Source organism: Berghia stephanieae, chromosome 1, assembly GCF_034508935.2.
Source record: "Berghia stephanieae isolate SIO BIC M18660-M18661 chromosome 1, UCSD_Bste_1.3, whole genome shotgun sequence".
Classification (NCBI taxonomy): domain Eukaryota; kingdom Metazoa; phylum Mollusca; class Gastropoda; order Nudibranchia; family Aeolidiidae; genus Berghia; species Berghia stephanieae.
The window spans coordinates 42870540-42894221 of NC_088360.1; the positions used below are offsets into that span (position 1 = coordinate 42870540).

The 23682-nt window shown below is 36.7% G+C and overlaps 1 protein-coding gene and 1 non-coding gene across 2 annotated transcripts; one reads left to right on the plus strand and one right to left on the minus strand.

Moving 5' to 3' along the window:
- Window positions 1-5155: 5155 nt before the first annotated feature.
- On the minus strand, window positions 5156-5274 carry LOC144963540 (5S ribosomal RNA). Its single transcript, XR_013643641.1, has one exon. It is a non-coding gene; the product is annotated as a 5S ribosomal RNA (ribosomal RNA).
- A 202-nt stretch (window positions 5275-5476) lies between these two features.
- Window positions 5477-23404, plus strand: LOC144975244 (uncharacterized). Its single transcript, XM_078919145.1, has 10 exons — window positions 5477-6700; window positions 8376-8459; window positions 9252-9431; window positions 10126-10321; window positions 11390-11466; window positions 11883-12007; window positions 12461-12656; window positions 14377-14453; window positions 16558-16677; window positions 18155-23404. Exons 1-10 carry the CDS (start codon window positions 5569-5571, stop codon window positions 18350-18352), a joined length of 2385 nt encoding a protein of 794 aa, XP_078775271.1. The 5' UTR covers window positions 5477-5568; the 3' UTR covers window positions 18353-23404.
- Window positions 23405-23682: the final 278 nt, after the last annotated feature.

The following is a 23682-nucleotide window of genomic DNA, read 5'->3' on the forward strand; positions in this document are numbered from 1 at the left end:
ATGTAATCATAAAGGCAGCATGGAGGAACACCGGTCAGTAGATTTAAAGTAGATTTAAAAGAAAAAAAATCATTGAGCTTTTATATAGTGCAATATCCACTTAACGTTCTCAAAGCGCTTTACAAAGGGTCCCTAGCCAACAGCAACACCTAATAAGTATAACGAGACATGACGACTAATTCAGATACATTACACATTGTTTTTCGGACAGAGACAATGCTGTTAACGGCCGGGTAATCATTTTACACCTGAGAATGGTGAGAGAGCCTTTTCCAAGGACTCAACTATGCGCCGCTCGAGACTCGAACCCAGGCCATTCCGATCCGAAGGCGAGCATCATACCACTAAACCACATAGCCGCACAATATTAAGGTCTATTGATGGGAATTAATCGTTTGGTTTTCTCTTTCCTGAAGCCCTTGTCCTTTTCGCTGTTGCTATATTATATCATGGTCCTTGAGTAAAGTGATTTGGTTTTGCCTCTGTCCAAGTAGACAACTTCTCTGTGGGAGAAAGAGTTGGATGTGAGCGATTTTTTTCTGATAGATATGTTTCTTCCTCAGAAGACTTGTGTTTCTCGAGTTTCCGGGCAACTCCTTCGAGATTTACCCGATAGGTAAGACTGCGGTCCAGCGTCACCCCCCTCCCCAGGTATTTTGGATTCGGCTCATATGGGATAAGCCGGTCCCCGACGAGAACGTTCAGTTTACATGTGTGCCAGCCACTGCATACGCGAAATGCAGTGGCCACGGTTTTCGAAGTGTTCATCTTCAGATACCACTGGTCGAAGTAGGATTGAGTATGGTGACGTCCTCGCTGAGTATGCTCTCGAGACGGGTCCACACTTTACTTTGAGTAAAGTACCCAGTCATCCGCATATCCCTGCATCAGGGAGGAAGTGTTTGGCATGTCGCTAATGTAGACATTAAACAACCTTGGTGCCAGAACAAATCCACGAGGGACCCCATTCTTCAGTTTCCTAACTTTACTCGTAGTGTCTCCCAGCGCGACGTGGAATTGTTCCCCTAAGATTGAAGACAACAACTCAAGGTCTTTTTGCACCTTATGATCTTTGCAAGTTTGAGCATTAATCCTTCGCGCCAGACCGTATCGTACGCTGCTGATAGGTCTATAAATACATCACCAGTTTGCTGTTTCCTCTCAAACCCTGCCTCAATGTGCTCTTTAAGGGCAATGACCTGTTCCGTGGTTTACATCCCTTCCCTGAAGCCCGCCTGCTCGGGTGGCAGGGCAGCGTTTAGAACCATTCCCCATCGGTTTAATAGAACATGCTCCAAAAGTTTGTACAAGCAGCTCAGAAGTTATATGGGTCTCTAACTGTCGACCTCCTTCAGAATGGCGACTATCTTAGTGTGCTTCCACACTTGTGGAAGCTTTCCTTTTGCAAGGGCGTCAGACATTGCCTCTGCCAGCCAGACCCGTGCCCTGGGGTCCAGATGCGTCAACATATCAGAATATATGCCATATATCCCTGCTGCATTGCCGTTATTTACATCGCTAATGGCTGCGCCCACTTTCTGGGGACTGAACGAGGATGTCAGCCAGACTCCTCCGCAGGTAGCGAGTCCAAAATCGTACGGTATTCTTTGCGGACACCGCGCTCGAAAGACTGATTCGGGACCCGTTTGCTACAGTTCTTTATTTTCCTGGCAATTGTGTCTTACTCACATGCCGGTGCAGCCTTCGCGAAATTCCGGTTCGGGTCCAATTTCTTTATTGGTCGCCACGCGTGGCGGCTAGAGTGTGTAAAGTCAAGACTTTCCACGGTCTCCTGTCACAATTGCTTCCTTCCTTTTACCAGAGACTGAAATAGTTATCGGCTACGTACTGGGATTGGGTCTGCTGGTACTCCTTGTTCGGCTTTTCTGACTCTTCCGTCCAGCATGGGGTGTAAAATTTTCGTTTGCCTCGTGGAATGGAGCTGTGAATGCTCTTAACTAGCAGCTTGTTATGCGGCGAATTGCAATACAGTACTACTAATAGATTGCCCACAACCAGGAACTCAGAGTGGAGAGATCAAATTAATAATTATGTCATTTTAATTATGCACCTCTTGTATTTGAAACCTGCGATTCCTTTAAAAGGATATACTGTACAAAACTTACATGGAATCTGGTATCAAAGAAGTTTAGATTCATTGACATTTCACATTACTACATTCAAAGCACCCACCCCCCTCCCCAATGAACATAATTCAAGACTGTTAAACATGACCGTGCTCGATGGGTGACAGCGGGTTTTCGTGACATCTCTTGGGCGACCTTTATAAGTTGTATTGCTCAACAGTTGGTCTTTGTGAAAGGCATTTTTCTTCGTCTATCGAAGGCAGGCGTAAAAATTCTGAAAGGAATTTGTCATTGTGAAAAAACAGTTTGGTTTATCACTATCGGTATTCAAAATTCGTAATGTCGCTTAAAATATAATCCCGCATGCAAAAATCACGGCACCACATTTCGTAACTTTGGAGGAATTTGTGATATTCCGTGCGCACGGGACTTGAAACGGACAATAAAACCAATTAAGTAATTAAACGATACGGTCATCATCATAGCTTGTCGCTCAAACACCGAACCCACTCCACAGCATCTGTGGAGCAGACTCTTAGGTCATGGTCAGTGCAGCCGGGCCCATCATGGCATTCTCTAAGGATGTGATCCATCGTCTGCTCTGGGCATCCACATGTACACAAGCTAGTCCCCACTTTTTCATGCTTCCAGTTGTTCTCCCAATTGTTGCACGTGCTCTGTTCAATGTTACCCATTCATTCATGGGGAGCTCGGTTCCGCAGGGCAGTTCTTCTATCGGGTCTTCAACAGCTTCGTTTGCATGAGTGTCCCACTCCCTCTGTGAGGAAAGCCTGTATACAGCTGCATGGTCAGGGTTGATGCTTTCTTCCGTCATGAAGCTCTTTCTCGACTTCAGTCTACTTGTTGTTGGGTTGTGGTCATGGAGGGGGTGCCTTGGGTCCATTTCCTGTTTAAATTTCTGGGCTTTGGAAGCAGTGGCTCTTCGAATGTGGGGAGGTGCAATGCCAGCCAGCCGATGGAGGACTGGAACTGCAGTCGGTTTCAAGTTACCAGTGATTATCCGGCAGGTGTTATATAGTGTTATATAGCTCAGGGTCAATCTTTTTGGCATGGCAAGATCTTGCCCAGACTGGCGAGGCGTATTCGGCTGATGAATAGCAGAGGGCTAGTGCGGTTGTCCTGATTGTATTTGGATCTGCTCCCCATGTAGTGTTTGCCAGTTTTCTTATGAGGTTGTTTCTTGAGGCCAACTTTGCTTTTGTTTTCTTTGTGTGCTGAGAGACGGACAGTGTGCGGTCTAAGGTGACACCGAGGTACACGGGGAATGTGTTGTTCTCTAATATGTTCCCATTCCAGGAGATGTTGTTTCCCGTTGGCTTGGTGGTTTTTTAAATGGAAGGCACACACTTGAGTTTTTCCTGGGTTGGCATTTAGTGAGTTCTTTAAATAATACTCAGAGAGTGTCTTCAGGGTGTCTGTTAATCTCTTCTCAATGGTCTTGAAATCAGAGGCCCGGGATGCAAGATCATCAGGATATAGAAACCTCCGGATGTTCTCAAATTCAGGTTGGTCGTTGGTAGAAATGTTGAAAAGGATAGGTGCAAGTACCGATCCTTGAGGGAGTCCATTCTTTTGTGATCTCCATCTGCTTTTCTTCCCAACCATTTCCATAAAAAGCGATGGTTTGACATAAGGGATTTTATTAATGCAACCACTTTTGTGTTACGAGTCACCCCTGCAACCTTAAGGAGCAGTTCCCTGTGATTTACTGTGTCATAGGCAGCTGTCCGGTCCATGAACACAGCCCATGTAATTTGTTTGTTCTCATAGCCATCTTCGATTTATTGTGTCAAGTTCAGGAGTTGGTCGCAGCATGATCTTCCAGGGCAGAAACCAGCTTGGTCAGGTGACAGATATTATTCTACTGTTTGGGAAATCCTGGCTAGTATCATGCGCTCATATACTTTGTACAGTATGCATAGGAGGGATATTGGTCTGTAGCTCTTGTTGCTATTTGGGTCTTCTCCAGGTTTAAGTAGAGCTATCACTCTTGCTTGTTGCCAAAGCATTGGTATTGCGCACGATTCAACACAGTTGTTGATAAAGGTTAGTAACCATGTATTTGTTGAGGGACCGAAAGGCTTTATAAGTTCTACAATGTTGCCATCTAGACCAGCCGCTTTATCGGGTTTGGAGTGTTCAAGAGCTGATTCCAATTCTTCGATGTAGAAAGGGTGTACTTCCTGTTCACTTCTTGGGCGATCTTTTCCATTTCCCTTTTCATTTTTTTAAGTTTGTCCTTTTCTCTGTATGTTGGTTTTCCATTTTTGATAAGTTGATTTGCTACAACGTTTGGTGTCACATCTGAAACCTTGGTTTGTTTGTTGTTATTTTCTGTATTTATTTTTTGACCAGGCTTTCTTCCTGTTGTGGGTCATGTTTGTGCTGGTTATCATTTCCTTCCATCTTTCTGATTTTGTTTCAGCAATGAAAGTCATTTAAGTCTCACCAAGTTGGACAGTTTCTTCAGCAAATGGATCTGTTTCGTAAGCCTCCACATACTATTTATAAAGTTCCTTGCAGTAGGCATGGTATATATTATGATTTCCTGCAGCCTCTAGGTATGTAGGGTTTTCTTTTTTTTTTTTTTTTTGGCATTTCTCCAAATTCTCTTCTGGAACTGATCGTAGTTTTTTGGGAACTGGATCGATGGTATTGATGCTGTCATTTATGTCTGACGAGAATTTTCCCACTTTGCCTTCCGAAAATTGAATCTTGGTAGAGGTTTGCTCTCACAGGGTCTAATGACTGGTCCTACCTCAGTGGTGATAGGTCTGTGCTGGGATTTTAGGGGTTGCCGACAGATTTCTGAAAGTTTTGGAGATGTCTGGAAGACACAAATGCAAGGTCTGGGTTGTAGCCTCTCCTCCAGCCAGCGCTTGAAAATGATGGTTTGTCTTTTTAATTCCCAAAAAAAAATTAAAAACATAAAAGAAAAAAAATATTTGAAATAACAATTTAAAAAAAAATAAAATTGTAATAATAATAATAAAAATTGTAAAATAGATATATTTAATAAAAAATAAAAAAAAACTTTTAAAAAAGTATGTCTACAACACGTGGGGTTCCCAAGCGGTCACCCATCTAAGTACTAACCACGCCTGACGTTGCTTGACTTCGGTGATCGGACGAGAACCGGTATTTTCAACGTAGTATGGTCGTAGACATGAAGTGTCGAAAATAGAGTTTTATATATAAAATATCAAAACTTTATTCCTGTTTATACAATGATGAAGGTAGTTTAGAAATGTATTGCATTGTTAGTTGATATAGCGTGTTGTAATCGTCTGTTGGACAGTTTGTCATTACTCGTGAATTTATTACTATTTTTCGTTCCGCAATTTCGGTTTCAAACTTTGTGATCTTAGAAAATTATCACATGACTGACAACATTCAAAATGGCGATGGGCTATCTCTTACGATGTTATTGTTTATTGCTTTTGTTTACTAACAAAACAACATGAAATCAGCACAAGTTTTAGGTCGACTGCATAGTATTCCTCAAGATACCAGCGACGAACGCTCACAGTTACAGACAGATGAGGATATATTGTCGCTAAATTCATGGTCAGATGAGATTATTTGTCGGAGTCGTCCGATATCGATAAGAAGAACCCAATCATCTGCGTCTCCAGATTTATTTAGGGGAGATTTGGTGTCTAGCACAGAACCCCGTCTCAAAGACCAGAAAAGTAGTTTAGCTGGAGAAAATAGACGGAGAAGCAAAAGAGGGTCAACAAGTTCTAGTTTTAACCATAATACAGGCGATGAGTTACAATCACAAACATATTCTGCCACTTTCACTTCATCAAATTCTACCCCATCACCATCCCCCCAAGAAGGCCAAGGTAAAGCTAATGATGGTTTAGTTACTAGTCAAAGAAATGCCAAAGGGCGATCTCAAGACTCAGATCATTTACCTCGTTCCGGCAATCAGAACAAATTTCCTCTTTCATCGGATTTGAAATCTGCATCTTTTGAATTCCCCTCTCTTTGGGAGAATCCCATACCGCCTTCACCTCAGAATTCTGATTTTGATATTCAACAATTGTATGTGGGAAAGGGGACAAGGATAAATTCACAATGTTCATCCCCTTCTGTTACCAACAATACCCAAAATCAAAAATTGTATCCAAATCTTGATGAATTGAGAATCAATGATAATGGTACAAGGGACAATCACAAAGCTCTACAACGTAGTTCTCCATCCTCAAAACCATCTCCCACAAGACCACAATTTTTTGATTATTCTAGATCAAGTCATCATAAAGGTATCAAACAAAGAGATCCTAATGCATATGTCCCATCATCCTCCGTTGATCCAAAAAAAGGTCTCTATCCATCATTATTCAAACCTGCAGATGAAAGAGCTCCATATTCAGTTGATCGAGATGCATCTCGGATGGAATATAATCGACAACCATATTTTAAAAGTCAGCCAATCATTTCCTCTCAAATATCAGAGTTTTCTCTGAAGCCTAACAATTCATCCAGTGACCTTGAATCTATGAACAAACAGAATTTGGAGCATCTGTTAGAACGTGAAAATGTGAAATCGAAAGTGATGACGGTTTGGAATAATATAAAGTATGGTACGTGTTTAAGAGAATAGTCATTTTGATAAAGAAATGTTTCCTTTCAATCATATGCACTAGAGTCCAAGATTACTCACAATATTAATATGTATTGAGCCAAGATAGAGAGAAGGAGAGAGAGAGAGAGAGAGAGTGAGTTAATGAGATGGCTCAACTTCCGTAAGGGAGCCAACCCAGGACCATAGAAGGTTAGAGGACGAACGAGAATTTTTTTTGATCATGAAACAATTGATACAGTGTTTACTTCAATTTACTAAAATATTTTTATAATTAGTGTAAATCTTAAGCTTGATAACATATTTAGAAGTTTTTGCTATCCATTTGAAGCATTGCTCATTGTTCACAAGAACTGAACTGTAGCACATTGCACAGAGAACTATATAAAGGCAAATTGGATTAACTTGATTATCAAAACAATTTTTATGATATCTTATTTAGATTTGTTTGTAATGTGTATTTCAATGCAATAGGTCGATGGAAAGCACTCATAAATTATTTTAAGGGAAACAAGGAAAATCAGTCTGACATGATCGCTTTTCATAAGAGTAAAAGAGGATTTTAATCAGTTCTTGATGGGTTCAGTAGTATCCATCTAATGACCCATCTTGTAATAGCCCATTATGTAATAATCTACTTATCTCAACAACAGGGTTTGTACAATTAAAAACACCTCTGTACTATTCCTGCTTCTTCGTCTAATACTACCCTGCTTTTTTCACTAAGAGTACATAATCTTATAATAATAAAAGAACATAATTTTAGGCATTGAATACTTTACAATGAAATCATATACCTTGACAAGAGACCCTTAAACTTTAACAATGTTGTCCTACTGAACAGGCTGTCTTGCATCTGTCAGATGTGTTATGGTGGATGTATACAAATCATAAATAAATCCACTTTGTCTCTTATTCTATTGTATTACACGCAATAAAATCATTAATAAACCCGGCAAATTCATATACTATATTTCATTCTGACATTGTTACAAGTGACCGGTAATCCAATGGTCAGAGAGAAAATGTACTGTTCATGGGTTTTGGAGGTGGGGGGGGGGGGGGGGGGAGGGGGGATACTTAGCCTTGAATAACTGGTTTATTCTTCAACCAGAAAAGAGAAAACAAAGAAGAAATATAAAACAAACTGAAGTAATTTGATTCCTATGCCATTATTAAAAACCTTGCAAGGGATTCAAACTCAGAAATTGAAGAGCAAAACAGTGTTACCTCTCCCACTCCCCTCTAGGGGTTTAATCACGTTTCATTGATCAAGATTGTAGCACATAATTCATTTAATCATTAATTTGGACATCCTGTCAATAATCCTTTACTGAGTGTAAACAACAAAGATTAAGAGATACGATTTGAGGTTATGGTCTCTACAAGGTAAATGCATTTTCATGAAATCTAATTCTAAAAGTAAGAAACTAGGGAGCAGGCACTGGTGTAAGATAAAGATCTGAACAACTGTGGGGAAGTTGCCAGACAAAGCAAGAAAGAAAAATACAAGAAACAAAAATCAGCCGAGATAGACGCACTTGTTCAGATCTTTAATTCTAAGAGTATTAAATTTTTTAATGCTTCTAGTAGAAATTTTTCAATGTTTTGGGTGACATTTTTGTGGTTTTTAATTTTGATTTCTATCTCATTTGTAGTCTTGTATTTGCCTACAGGGTGGACTTTTAAAGCTAAATCCAACATTCGCCTTGATTCTCCTCTGTTTTTACTTGGGAAAGTTTATCACAAAAGAAGTGATGGTTTGTATAATTTATTTGCCTTTGGTTCCTATTTAAATTTAGACCGTTAATTTTATCTTTTTTCTCTTTTATTTTTCTTTCAATTTTTGAAGCATTGATATATTAGAATCTCTCTATTTTTTACGTTTTTGTTGCTGTAACTGCTATTTCATTGTTTGTTTTTTCACTACCTGTTTTATGCAAATCACAACACATGCTTAATTGACAACTTTTCAATCAATAACATTTGACTTGATTTGGTCAACATCTACTTTCCCTATTTGAAATATTTGATAGATTTGTTGATTTTTAAAAAATATAAACAGCCTTATGATATTTTAATTTAAATCTTAAGCCCATTGATAAGGATTGAAACACATTGGATATTGAAACGAAATGGTTATGTAATCAGTGGAAATAATATTAGGAAAAATAAAGTCAAACTTTTGAGTTGAGTTTAAAAAATGCGTTCATTCAAATCAATATTAGGAGAATAAAGATTGTGTCTTAGAGTCTAGGGGCACTATATTTTCTACCAGATTTTGATTAGATTTCACAAAGCATTTGGTTGGGGGAGGAGGGGGGGGGGGGGGGGTTTTTAAATATTTTCTGTCAGTTAGGCCATTTTATCCTCCATAATATTTCTGAAAAATGTTATTTTGTACCCTAAATTCTGAGTTGTGCTTATGAGCACAGACGCTCGCATTGACTTTTGATATGGTAATAAGTTAGATTTCCATTTGACCAATGTGTGCTATGATTCATTTATAATCATTTACTTTTTTATTTTTTTTTATTTTTCATATTCTTTAGTGGAAAATGAGGAGCCAGATTTTCTTGATGATTTTACTAGCCGAATCTGGTTGACTTATCGCAGTAACTTTTATCCCATTCCTGGAACCAAGTTTACAACAGACTGTGGGTGGGGTTGCATGTTGAGGAGTGGACAAATGCTCATGGCGCAATGCTTCATTTCTCATTTTTTAGGACGAGGTAAATCACTTTTTAAAAAATAATGCTTTTAATTATTCATCATTGCATTATGGATGAAGCAATGTATCTTATTATACTATATTATTATATTTTTATCAAGTGTTAGGTGCAAGAACCAAGGCGATTTACTTTAAGGTCACACAGCGTGACTGGTGTAGTGCAAACTGATGCCTCCAGGCTTTAAGGTGGAAATCATATCACAGTGCCATCTTTCTCTATTGACATTTCCATAGTGGTATGAAACATGGCTTGTTATTGTTACCCCAATGTCTATGGATCATGTCACGTCGTCAGTAGCATCAATCTGAGTCCTTGAAAAAGAAGGCTATACTTGAGTGTTAAATAAGTATATGACCTGTAGCAGTGTTGTCTCTGTCAAGAAGAAAAATTATAACAGGCAAGGTAATAATAATGATATCGCAGTTGTCATCCTACATAAGTGTTGCTGTTGACTTTGGACCCCTTGTAAAGTACTTGATGTCAGAAAATATTTATGATTATTAGGAAAAATATAGTGAGTGTTATGAAATACATTTGTTATCTATAAATTCCAATGATAAAGTTCTATGGTCTTCTCATTCTATAGATCTTCTTTGCACATTCTACTTTCACGTTTATGATTGTTTTATTTAATTTATTATTGCCTTTCATTTTCTGATATCATACATGCACATCTTAATATTACATCACACAGAGTGGCGCTTGCAAAATCATCAAAGTGAGACTCAACTGCTGTACTATAAAGAAATCATACGTTGGTTCTCAGATCCTATTGAAGCTCCCTCTGACAAAGTACCTTTCTGTCTGCACAATCTAGTCAATTTTGGTCGCAACTATAACAAAGTACCAGGAGAATGGTTTGGTCCTGGCTCAGTTGCCTACATTTTTAGGTAATTGGTATGCGTTTTATCATTATCCACTATTTTAGATATATTATCAGATTTTTTTTGTGTGTGCAGCCTTCAGTAGTGAAATTTATTCATCTTCTTCTTCCTCTTTTTCTTCTTCTTCTTCTTCTTTTTTTTCTTCTTCTTCTTCTTCTTCTTCTTCTTCTTCTTCTTCTTCTTCTTCTTCTTCTTCTTCTTCTTCTTCTTCTTCTTCTTTTTTGTTTTCTTTTACTCCTTTTTCTACTTCTTGATACAATATGATGAAAATGTAAGAGGAGAGGATAAAATTTGTTTGTTTTCAAGGGTTTTACATTACAGTGCTTGCAAGAATGGAAAAAAATAAAATTTGAGATTTACAAATAAAATGATTAGATAAATGTAAGGCGAAGGGGCTGGTTCAAATAGGGAATAGGATTCCAAGAGCAAACTACCAATGAGCTTCTGCAGCTTGTGGTCTTGTGGTATGACACTTGCCTTAGGACTGGTAAGTCCCTGGTTTGAGTTTCGCTTGGGCGGTACAAAGTTGAATACTTGGGGAAGGATCCTTACTCACATTATCTCACTGCACTCAAGTGTAAAATGTGTACCTGGTTAGAAATGCATTGTCTGTCGAAAAAAAATGTAATAGCTCCTCACAGGCATCATGTCTAGTCCTTTCTGTTAACTTGGTGTTGTATTGGGACCTCTTGTAAAGTGCTTTGAGCACATCCAGTAGGTATTGCACAATTTGAAATTTTTTTTTTAAGCTAGTGAGCTCTTCTTTTCAAATGTTCAGCGATGGATAGTGTCATTACACATCCCACCTTGTCATCACCTGAGAGGCTGATCATCAGCAATGACCACTGTATTAAAATACACGTATAGCCTTACTAATTCTTATAAATGGAGTAAAGCATGTTTTGGTTTGTTACGTAGTCATTAATCATATTTTGATATGGAAAATGAGTTTTGAGTAAAAGATGTTAATAATTTCAAATTTTTTAATTTCCCATCTTCCATCTTTCCTTTTCTTTATTGTTTTTTTCTGATTGGAATTTAATTTCAGCAATCGATTTTTTCTTTTATTATCAGAGATGCTTTGACCAGAGCAAATTTAAGTATTCCAATTCTTAAAGATGTGTGTATATATGTGGCTCAAGATTGTACAGGTAAATCAACTTCATCCATTATTTAATTATCCAATGGCATGAAAAAGTGAGATTTCTTTTTCACATTTTTAGATTACAATATTCATGGACTATCAAGTATAGTAGCAAGCTATAACTTATTATCTACTATTTTGTTCATCATAAGGACCCTCTGAGAGAGAAAAATGATATGTTTTAATTTCATTTTCTTTGTAATTTGAAATAAATGCAAATTGTCCAGAGTTTGAAGAAAATGGCAGTTTGATGAGGATGATTTAGTAATTGCATTGATGTTACTGTCAACAATCAGCCAGACCGTTGAGATTGCATTTAGCATTAGCTGTACTTAGCTCATTGGGTTCTTATTAGTAAAACTCTTTCGACTTACATTCCTTCATCATGTTTTTAGATTTAGTTCTGTTTTCTTCCCCTTGTAGTGTACATAGAAGATGTTAACCAGCTGTGTCGTACAAGACCAAAATCTGAAAGTGGTGGTAGTGAATCTATAGACCATGCTAACAGCTCACATTCCAACTCCAGTGTAGATACGCATGATCAACAGGTAATTATCATCATCATCGCTCATTACACCATAGGGTTAGACTTATACTTTAACTTTCAATGTCAAAAGGGTTTCTGTAACACAGATTGAGAGGGGAAATGACTTATAAAAAAAGGGATATGACTTTTTTTAAAACAAAGAAGAAATGATGAAAGGCATCAATATGCAGTTCCAAAAATTGAAATAAAATATACCATGTTATAATGCAATTCAGCAAGGTTGCAAAGTTGTAATAGATATATAGAACAGATCAAATATAAAGGAAAATCATTTGTACATTAGAATAAGACAGATTTGTTTGTCGTATTGAAATCATCATTCATTTAGTTTAGCTATTCAAACACAAAAAATACCACCAGAAAAAAAGAAAAGAAAAATGTTAATTTTTGTTGGATTTTTCTTATGCTTTTTAGATAATATTGTGATATCATCTTCATTTTTTTTCCATTTTAGAATTCTGCCTCTACCTCAAGTTGTTACAATACTCCTTGGTGTCGGTCCCTCATCATGCTGATTCCTGTCCGTCTGGGTGGGGAGTCAATGAATGAGATCTACACACCATGCATCAAGAGTTTGCTGTCCTACCCCCACTGTATGGGTATCATAGGAGGAAAGCCTAAACATTCCTTGTATTTTATTGGCTGGCAAGGTATGAATTTGGTTACTTTTTAACTGTGTTTGTGTGATACCAAGCTGCTAGAAGCTGTGGACTGTATGAAGTAATAATCAAAAATGAATATAATTGCTTCTAAAAAAGAACAAAGTACCAAACACATAACGTTTCGGACTCAAAACCCTTCTTTGGCCAACAACAAAAATCAATGAAACCATAAAGTAATTTCTGAAAAACCAGATTGATGGCAGAGAAATATTTGGCATGCGCTTTCTGTAATAAGATCTGCCGTTGATTTTGTTTTTAAGTAATGTATTTATGTTTTCATTGTATTTTGTTGAGCCTGAAATGTTCCATGTTTTGTATTTTGTGCTTTTTTGAAGCTGTTAAATTCAACTGTGTTTGCAAATTACCACTGATATAGACTCAGCTGGTACAAACTGATATTTTGGTCTCTGTCCTCATTTTGATATTTTTTCCCCTCAAGATTCAGATTTTAAAAATAAAAAACTTAGACATGTCAGTTTAAAAATGATTTTACTGAGAATAACCTTTTAACAAATTTAACCACACTATATTGATAGTTATTTTAAATCGAAAAGTCAAAAATAATTGTGCAAATCTTGCATTTTGGATTAATGCAGGCTTTTTTTTCTCTCTTCAAATTCTGATATTCTGAAGAAAATTACAGTTAGTTGCTTGTTTCTGTGGAAGGTATGTGTTTTGTTGTTTTATTTTTGTTTGTTTTTGTTTCGTTTTTTTTTTTTTCAAGAATACAAGTAATTCAGGATTTTCCTGATTTCCGCTTACACACTTTTAGTATTATATACAACCTGTTGACAAGTGAAATGCCCATATTGTTGTATACATAAAATACTTTCTGGTTTTTTATTTTAGAAATATGTTCCCTCCTTGTTTGTTCACAAATCAAATTTGAAATGATCTCGAGCCATTTTTGTCATGAATGAACTCAAACAATCAGTAAATTTATAATATAATAAATAGTGACCAAACTAATTGATTTCAACTTGTCAAATACCTCATCTCCAGTGACTTTATCGAGGACATCTTGGTAGATGTTTCATTAACCAAAGTATCATTTGATTTGTAGTGTGAGATTTAATTTATTCTTTTCTATCTTAAGACAGAAATATCCAAATAGCCAATAGTAATATGAAGTGGCATTACGAAATAAAAAAAATAATTGTTACCTGATTTAAAAAATATTTTTTGTTGGTTTTAATATTTAAGATCTATAAAGGTGTTCAAACGTGATGATCTGTTATAGTATTAGAGAATGAAAAAGAACTAGCTGTATTTAAAAATTAGATTAATTGTTTAATTGATCTAAAAACAATTTACAGATACAATCAGTCAGTGTTTGCTTTTTCAGCATTGGCTGAGATACTGCTGAAAGAAAATCCAAGAAAAATGTGATTTCCTAACAAGTCTAATTAACTATAACTAGAAAACCAGTTCTATTGCTTTTCAGGTATCGAGTGGTTTGCAGAGGCTAGCCAAAGAAATAAAAGATGATGTTCTCTCTGAACCCGCTCTATAAGTTAAAATAGATTGTTCATTCATTTTTATAGAGCATTTCTGTTGATTCCCCATACATAACGTGAATAAAAAGAACAAATGGTTTTTAAAGCCATTATATTTTTCTTGTGTTTTGGAATACCAAGAATAGTCATTGAAAGATTTGATTGTGTAAATAATGCATGGAAAAAAATGAATATCATTCTTCTCTGCCTAGATAACAAGTTGATATATCTTGACCCACATTATTGTCGGGAGGCAGTGGACACTACTGCCAAGAATTTCAACATCGAGGTAAGTTGATCATTGTCATATTATTTACATCAATTCTGTTCTCTTTGGTTGCTGAATCTTCCTTTACCAAATGGAAATTTTAGTGTTGAAAAGGCGGACCTGCCAACAGTCTTGGTTTTTTTTTTTCAGGGTATTCCTGATATTTATCCCCATTCAAGATTTCCCCAATTTCCTGATTTTCAATAGTATTTTACTATTCCAGAAAAACCATCATCATTGTCATCAACATCCCCAGCATCACAACTACCCTAATCATTAGTGCCACGCTGAGGACCGGTCCCAAGAACCGGTCCCACGGTTCCTTAGCTGGGACCGGAGGACCGGTCGCAAGCTGACGAACCGTTGAACCGAACGTTATTATCCTCACTTCTTATCTTTCTATTTGAACGGTCCCAGTGATTCTAGTTTCTTTACTGCCTTTTCTCAGTCCTTTTGCCTAGGTCGTTCGCCTAACCACACATCCCACTTAATTAATCGCACCAACCCCCTCTTGCACATACGCCCTCTTGTGTGTGTGGTGGGGTAAGAGGGGCCGCGAGACGCCTTGGACGATTCCATTACTCTGGGTAAATTTCCTAATTTACTACACACTAATGATCGCAATGACAATGATCTATTTTGACGACATCACCCCTCTTCTCTAATGGGTTATTCTTTGAAATGAATGTGACTACTATAAGATGTGTGTTTGTGTGTATGTGTGTGTTCGTGTGTGTTTCGAACCTAGCTGGTCCGATTTTTTTCTTTTGGCTATCTGTTGTCACCACTCCTTTCTATCGCATTGTTGTCATTTGATGATACAATAATATTTTTATTTCGTTTGGTGTTTTAACTAATCAAATGATACAAGTTTCACAAAAAGCTTTCATCAAAATTAACAATTATAACGTCTGTATTTTTAAAAACCACCATTAGATTATTTGGGGGGCCCGATAGCTCAGTTGATAGAGCACTCTCTTTACACGCAAGGGGCCAGAGATTGATCCCGGGTGCAGTCGAGCTTTTTTTTTCTTCTGATCTCTGTCTATTCAGCAGTGAATGGGTAGCTGGGTTTGTTAGATCTGGCGAAAAGTACTTTGGGATAGACAGCGTCCTATCCAAAGATAGAATATTTTTTTATTAAAAAAGAAACAAAAACGTGAGATTTTATATAGCGCAATATCCACTAAATGTGCTCGAAGTGCTTTACAACGGGTCCCTGACTAATAGCAACACGTAACATGTAGAACGAGACATGACGCCTGTTAGGCGATGTTACAATTTTTTCCGACAGAGACAACAATGTTGACGACCAGGTACTCATTTTACACCTGAGTACAGTGATAGGATGTGAGTAAAGAGTCTTTCAAGGACTAAACTAGGCGCCGATCGAGGCTCGAGCCCAGGACCTTCCGATCCGAAAGCGAGTGTCATACCACAAGACCACATAGCCGCACGAAAAGAGAAAAAAGGAATGGAGACAACAACAACCCCCCCCCCCCCCCCCCCCCCCAAAATTTTTTTTTTAATCAAAACAAACTCTTTCCACTTTCCATACTTTTGGTCCAGCATGTCACAGACACAAAATATTAACAATCCATTTTCCTTTCACTCCCTAAAATAGACCCGACCCGCTCCATCAATCTTTGCAGACACACACACACACACACACAAACACATGCTTAATGGATAGTGTTATAGCACTATTTTCATGTTTTGAGGCAACACGCCTTCTCCGCTCTCACTTACATTTAACGGTTCGACAGCCATCTACTGCAGGACCGGTTCCTATCGTTTGACGGTCACAATGACACCTTGTGATTGGCCAATGTCGAAAAAGAACCTGTTCGAACCGGTCCTTGCAGTTCACATTTCCCAGGGACCGTAGAACCGGCGGTCCTAAACATGCTTGGGACTGCTCCGCACTACTAATCATCATCGTCATCATCACCATTCCTATTACCACCATTTAATGTGAATCATGTAATGACTGATGTAATAAATTCTAAGTTATTTACTATAAAATAATACCTACATGGGTTCTGTTTTCAACATGACATTATGATGAACCCATATAATTAAAATTTCACAATGCATTTACACATTTTTTGTTTGTCTTGTCAAGTCATTTCACTGCACCTCACCACGCAAGTTGTCAATGAGTAAGATGGATCCAAGCTGTGCTATCGCCTTTTACATCAAAGATGCAGACGAATTCAAGAAGTTTGTTCATGACGTCATGGAGGTATGTTTAAATTTCTATCCAATATATACTGTAACCTTAAAAAAAGATAAACATGAAAATGTTATTAAAAGGTGGAAATGAAGTGGCTGGGTGGATAGGGCACAGCTCTTAAGCATTGTCACTTGCAGCACTACTACAATCACCATCACCCCATCATTATCTCCCCTACCACCACTACAACCATCTACCACATCATCATGACTACCAACACTACTACAATCACCACCCCACCACATCATCATCACTACCACCACTTTTACAGCCATCACCACATCGTCATCATCACTATCGTGACTACTGCAGGCGCACCACACCATCATCACCACTACCACCATTACCACTGCAACCACCACCATATCATCATCAGTACTGCCATTACTACAATCATAACACATCATCGTCATAATCATTACTGCCACTAATGCTACCATCATTACCACATCATCATTATCAATACCACCACAATTACAATCACTATCAATCATATCATCAATACCATTACTCATATAACCTCTAGTATCATGTCATCATCATCATCATCATCTTCTCAATCACCACTACTACAAATACTGGCGCATCACCATCGTTAGCACCATTATTACAATCATCACCACCACATCATCAGCATCACTTCTACCATTACTTCAATCATCACCACATCATCATCATCACTACCACCACTAATACTACCACCACAACCACACCATCATCACTACCACCATTACTACAACCCTCACCACCACCACATGATCATTACTACCCTTATTACTACAACCACCACAATATTATGTATAATATTATATCTGCCACCTCAGCTACAACCACTAATACATCGTCATTATCTGTACTACCACAACATCATTATCTCTAATAGCACTACTCCCACCACATTATCATCACTACCACCACTACTACGACCAGCAGCATCACATGACCATGATAATCACTACCATTATTTCAACCACTACCACATCATAATTATCTCTACCACCTACAGAGCTATTCGTATATTTTCATTTCATTAGATATTATCTGATTTTGTTTGATGTGAAGAAAAAAAGTTGATGTGGTTGGTGACATTCTGTTGATAAAAGTACTATACTGTCCATAACAGATTGGATTTTAATATGCCAGAATTCATGTTTCCCTTTGAAATTCTCCTGCTATTGATTAGTGTATTTAGTATTTAAAAACTGTAATTTGTTTGCAGGCTTTTTTTAATTGGTCAGAAATTTCTGCAGGTTTTTTCGATACTTTGGTGCTTTCATCTATGCTTTTTAAAGCAAGCATTTAAAACTACTTTCCTCCGCAATTTTATTTTTATTCACCACCAGGAAAAATAGATAAATAAGCTGCAAACATTAATTTAATAGCTCATTATTGTGCAGCTGTCAATGGAAATCATAAAAAATCTAATAAAAACAATCAAGAGAAATAATTATATCTAGATTCATTTTTCGACCCCCCTCTTTTCCAGTTTGTTTCACCACCAAAGCAGAGAGGTCTTTATCCATTGTTCATTTTCTCAAACGGAAGCCAAAAGGATGCTGATTTAGCTAACGGCCAGATTGGAACTGAGCAAGGTCGAGTCAAGGTCAAGCATTACATTGTTGATGAGAATGGACAGAGGCATAGGACAGTGACAAGAGAATCAGAGGAATTCATAATGTTGTGATTTAGATTCACCCTTTTCAGTTTGGTTACAGTTGTTTTAATCCCTGATACCAGATTTTATCGTTTAAACCAAGAGAGCATTATCTGTGATGCAAGTAGCATCGCTGTTCCTGCTCTCTTGATGAAAACGGATGGGTTTTCATTTATAACCAGATAAAAGTAGGATGAAGTTTGATTTGAAAGATATTTAGTTGCATTGTTTAAAGGTTCAAGAGAATTAACTGTTATAGCAGCCAATACTCAAGACACATTTTTTTTTAAATTCCTGCCCACTGTATTTATATTTAAATTGTAAATACATTTTTAAAATATTTAAAACATAATGTGAAATGTAGATAGTCGTCGTTATTTTTACTTACTACAATGCGTTTGTAGGATACATTGATTTAATTTAATGCAAGTTTATAAATGGCTCTTACTAAATGAGTGTTGTAAACTATTTAAAGCAGATATTTTCTATTTTACCATAGTTTCTTTGATTTTTTTACCTGTCCATTGTTTGTAAATAAATATAATGATAAATAATTATGAAGGTGAAATCAAGTTTGGATGATATTTTGAAAGCCCTTTAAATGGGTGAGTTGGTATATTACTTGTGCACTCACCTCCATATATGAACTCACTGAGTTAAATCCACTCTTGAGTCAGTTTTTTTTTTTTTTACCTCTGATCCATTCACTGTGCAGTGACTGAGTTGCTGAAAATTTTTAGATCTGCTGAAATTAGAGGCAACACGCAGAGAGGTTGACCACCCTGCCACCTTCGACATCACAGCGCTATTGTGACCATCACAACGTCTGTATTAAACATTGGACTTACTGTATTTATTATGGATGATATTTCTATTGTGTGTATTGGATTAGAATGGACTGAAGTAATGGTTATCCCGAATATTTTAGGTTTAGACTTTTGCTCAGAATTTCCCCAAAAGTCTTGAAACATTGGCCTTTTGGGATTCCAATACCATTCTTCACTGTCTAGTTATCCATTCTGTCCCCCTATATTATTTGTCCTTTCCATGAGGCTTTTCTGTCCTTATTTGTCCTAGATAGCGACCAGCTGGTTTCGACTGAGATGGTATTTTTTTTCCCTTTGAAATTCATCTCATTGTTGTTGGGTTTTTTAATGTAATTGTCAAGTTATTAATGCAATATGTATTCTGTAAATATTTGAGTGTGCTAATTTTGTTGAAGATCATGTGGATATGTCAGTGTGACTTTAAAAAAAAACCCTAAAACAAACTTTGAATTTCTGATGGGCTGGACACAATGGTAGATTTCTCTTGGATTTATCTCTATTGAACTCGTCCAATTTGTTTTACTTTTTACTGATAAACTTGTTATATCATTCATCTTTCTATTCACTTGTGTCTAATTGACCCAATAATGTCTTTTGCCGTAAATCACTTAAATAGATATGGCTGATAAAATATTATACCAATGCAGTTGACTGGCAAAAACTTGAAAAGGTCTCTATATAACAGTGTCAGACAAAGCAGAGAGAAAAATACATCTCAACTGGGGATTGAACCTCAGACCTCATGATTATCGCTCAGAAAGGCTGCCATTACATTGCTGAGGTTATCCGATAGTATGACACCATCTCAACTAGATTTAAATCTTAAACATCCCTTATATAATAACAATGGGGGTCCCAATAGCTCAGTTGGTAGAGCACTCGCTTCACACCCAAAGGGACTGAGATCTATCCCGGAGTGCAGTTGAGATTTTTCTGACCCCTGTGTCCACCCAGCAGTGATTGTGTAATTGGGTCTCTTAGATCTGGCAGAAAGTACTTTGTGATAGACTGGCACCCTATCCAAAGGATAGCAAGCAATTGCTCTTGTCCGTTTCATGATATAGAAACCGGGATAAACTTCGGCTCCATGGCTCTGAAGGAATTCTACTACTACTACTTATAATAATAATAATAATAGTAATAATGATATTGATAAAAAGACTTTTATTGAAGTAATTACATTCCTGATTTGTTCAATTCTTTTTCTATTTACAGCCTCAGGCATCGTTCCCGAGTGGATTTCTCATTAAAAGTGTAACCATTTGCAATGACTGGGTGGGGTTGCTGACCTCCTGTAGTGGGCAGGGAGGCACTTACTGTGTCTTCGATCCCCCTATATCTGTTTTCCAACATGCTTCTTATCTTTGTCTTGGAGTGAGATCTTGGTTTTGTCCTGGCCCTGGCCGGTTACCCTAGGGAATCAGTCAAATGTATAGTTAGAGTTTTGGGAGATGAAATTTTGAGTCTTGTAAATCATCTCTCTGTTATGCACTGTATTATTTTTTGTTATTCATATATGTATTTTGTAAATATTTGAGTGTGTTCCTACCTCTTAGTGGGGACATGTGCTTGTGTCAGGATGAGACATTTAGATGATCTCAAACTAAGTACACTCATGGTGTGCTCTTGGAATCTACATCTGTTCCCTATTTGAACTAATTCCCTTTTGTCTTACTTATTCTTGTGTGCTTTAATTGTAATTCTGGAACTTTTTATTATCCCATTTTCTTTCTTTTTACTGGCGCTGATATGACCTTAATGTGTTGCAAGCGCCTTAAAACCCTTAAAAATAAAAAATAAAACAAAAAAATATTTGCAATGATATTCTTGTAGCTTGTGTAAAGCAGTAGTATGGTGCTTAATACTTTTCCCAATGTTAAAAGAAAGGATTTTTTTTTTTCACATTAACTCTAAATTGATTTCATGTGTTCAGAATTATACTCCTTAATTTTCTATAAACAGTGGGCGTCTTTTGTGTATTAAAAGGTAGCTGAACTCTAATTAAATGTGATATACATGTATTTAACAATGTTGTTAGTTATTTTGGATAGAAGGAGTCTTACAATTCAAACTGTGAATATCTCATTAACTGTCATGGATTTTAAAAATTAAAATACTAATAATGATGAAGTCTCGTATAGTGCTGTAATTGCGAAACATCGGACTCTTAGTGCTTAAATTGAAAGTTATATTGGCTTTGGAAGAAAAAAAATCACAAACACATTCACACACTGACACACACACACACACATACACACACAAACCAGGTAACTACCTCTCTTCTTCTTCAAATCTACTAAATTCAAAACAGATAGGTTTGTTTGCTTGTTGTTTGTTTTATTTTTCATTAATTTCTACCATTTTTGTCTTAAAGAAAGAAATGAGATTTGTCTTTATTATTTTTTCGTGCCAACTGCCAATTTTGTGGCTTTTACTACAAATATAGAACAGAGGGCATAAAGATGACAAACAACCATCTCACCTATTTTGCATGATAAACCTCTACCACAATTCAAAGTAACAAAAAAAATATTACTGAAATATGGATTTCGGAATGGTTGCTATCTTTACAGCAGCCATATTTAAGTTTTGTTTACATTTTGAAGTTGTTTTATTTTTTTGTTTGTGGTGTATGGCATTCTCCTAAGGGTATGGAAATGTTGGCTCCCCTGAGGTTGGTGTAATCTCTTTTTCCCCTATAGCAATCATCTTGTTCATTTGGCTTTTTATCTTTGTTCTGGACTGGTTTAAACTGTTCTTGTATGGAGTCTTTTGCCGACATGGAAACAGTTGAATTGACTTAATGACTTATCTTGTTGTGAGAGGTGATATTTATTTCTTTCCCTCATAATTCATCCCTCCATTATATAGTATGTCATTGCCAGGATTTTTATTTACTGGGTTTGTTGTTTTGTTTGTTTGTTTTTGTTTTGTTTTTTTTTTTTTGGGGGGGGGGGGGAAGGGTTGTTGTAACCATGCATATGATCTTCTCGGCGGGGAGCTGACTGCCTTTTCTTTTAGAAATAAAGTGGTAAAAAGTGGTTTGAGATATTTACCAAAGGATTAAATTTGTAAATGTCTGATAGTTTAAGAAAAGTGTTCTGAAACTTTTCTTGGTTACATTTTAAGCCAAATTTTAGGACGAAAAAAAAAGCTGCTGGTTTTGTCAAGATTTTTACAATCTTAGGCACTTTGTCAATAAATAACTCTTCAAAAGTCAAATTTGGCATCTGTTTTACAATGTTTATTTAGCTTTATTTTTCTGCTTGTGGTTTTGGTAGAGATTCACTGTAGGAATAAGAAATTGTACAGATATTATCTGTTACGCAATATTATGCTTTAATGCACACTCCCGCCCCCCACCCCCTAAAGGTAAAACAGATAGAATAAATAAAAACATTCGTAATAAATTCTGAAAGCTTATATGTTTCTTGTGTCTGCTGAATTTTTGTTAGCGTGTAATCATGCCTTTAAATTATATACTCTGTTATGTATTTTGTGCGTTATATTTTGTATACAATAATTATGCCTCAGAAAACAAGATCACCATTTTCATTTGCATGACACATCCACAGAAGCGAAAGTAAGTTCCCCATATTTATTTACTTTATTGTATTCTGGCTAAAGATCTAACATCTGGGTGGGGTCCTCTGTTTTCCGAGTTGTTTTCTGTCTTTGTCTTGGAATGGGATTGCTTGGTTTTGTCCCTTGCTGGAGTCCTTTGAGAGGGAAACAGTCAAGTGTTTTATGAGATGATTTTTTCCCTCTGTAAATCATCTCTCTGTTATGTACTGTTATATTTGTTGTTTTGTATAATGATTTGTAAACATTTGAGTGTATTAAGTCCTCTTAGTGGGATCTTGTGCTGGTGTCTCTAGACTTCAGTGATCTCAAACTAGGTACACTGATAGTGTGCTCTTGGAATCTACATCTGTTCCTTATTTGAACCAGTCCCCTTTGTTTTACTTTTTTCTCTTGTTCTTTCAACTGTAATTCCATAATTTTTTCACCATCCCTTTTTCTTTTTTATTGGCGCTGAAATGTCCTAAATGTGTCACAAGCGCTGCAAAATCTTTAAGTAAAGTAAACAAACAGCTCTAACAACACAAGGCAGTGTAATTGAGCTGAATTCTTTATTATTGATTTATAATGTTACAGCAAATAGTTGATATTACTGGTATATTTTAAGATTATGCAATGAAGGTTAGTGATTTGTTTCAAAGCATAAACTTTGTATTTTTATTTCTTTACCCTTGAAGGTGGTATTTTTTTTGTTTGTTTTTTTTAAATTTTTTTTTTAATTTTTTTTTTTTTTTGGGGGGGGGGGGGTAAATTAATAGGTAGATCATTCGATTTACAAACAGACCAAATTCAATCTCTTTTGGGTCAGGATTTCCTTGTTTTGTTGCAAGCTCTGTAAAAAATAAACAAACAAACGCGCTATACAATTACAAGGGGTCCCTTACCAACAACACTGATTATGTAGGACGAGACATGACACGTGTTAGTGTTAGTGTTAGGCGGATGTGAGTG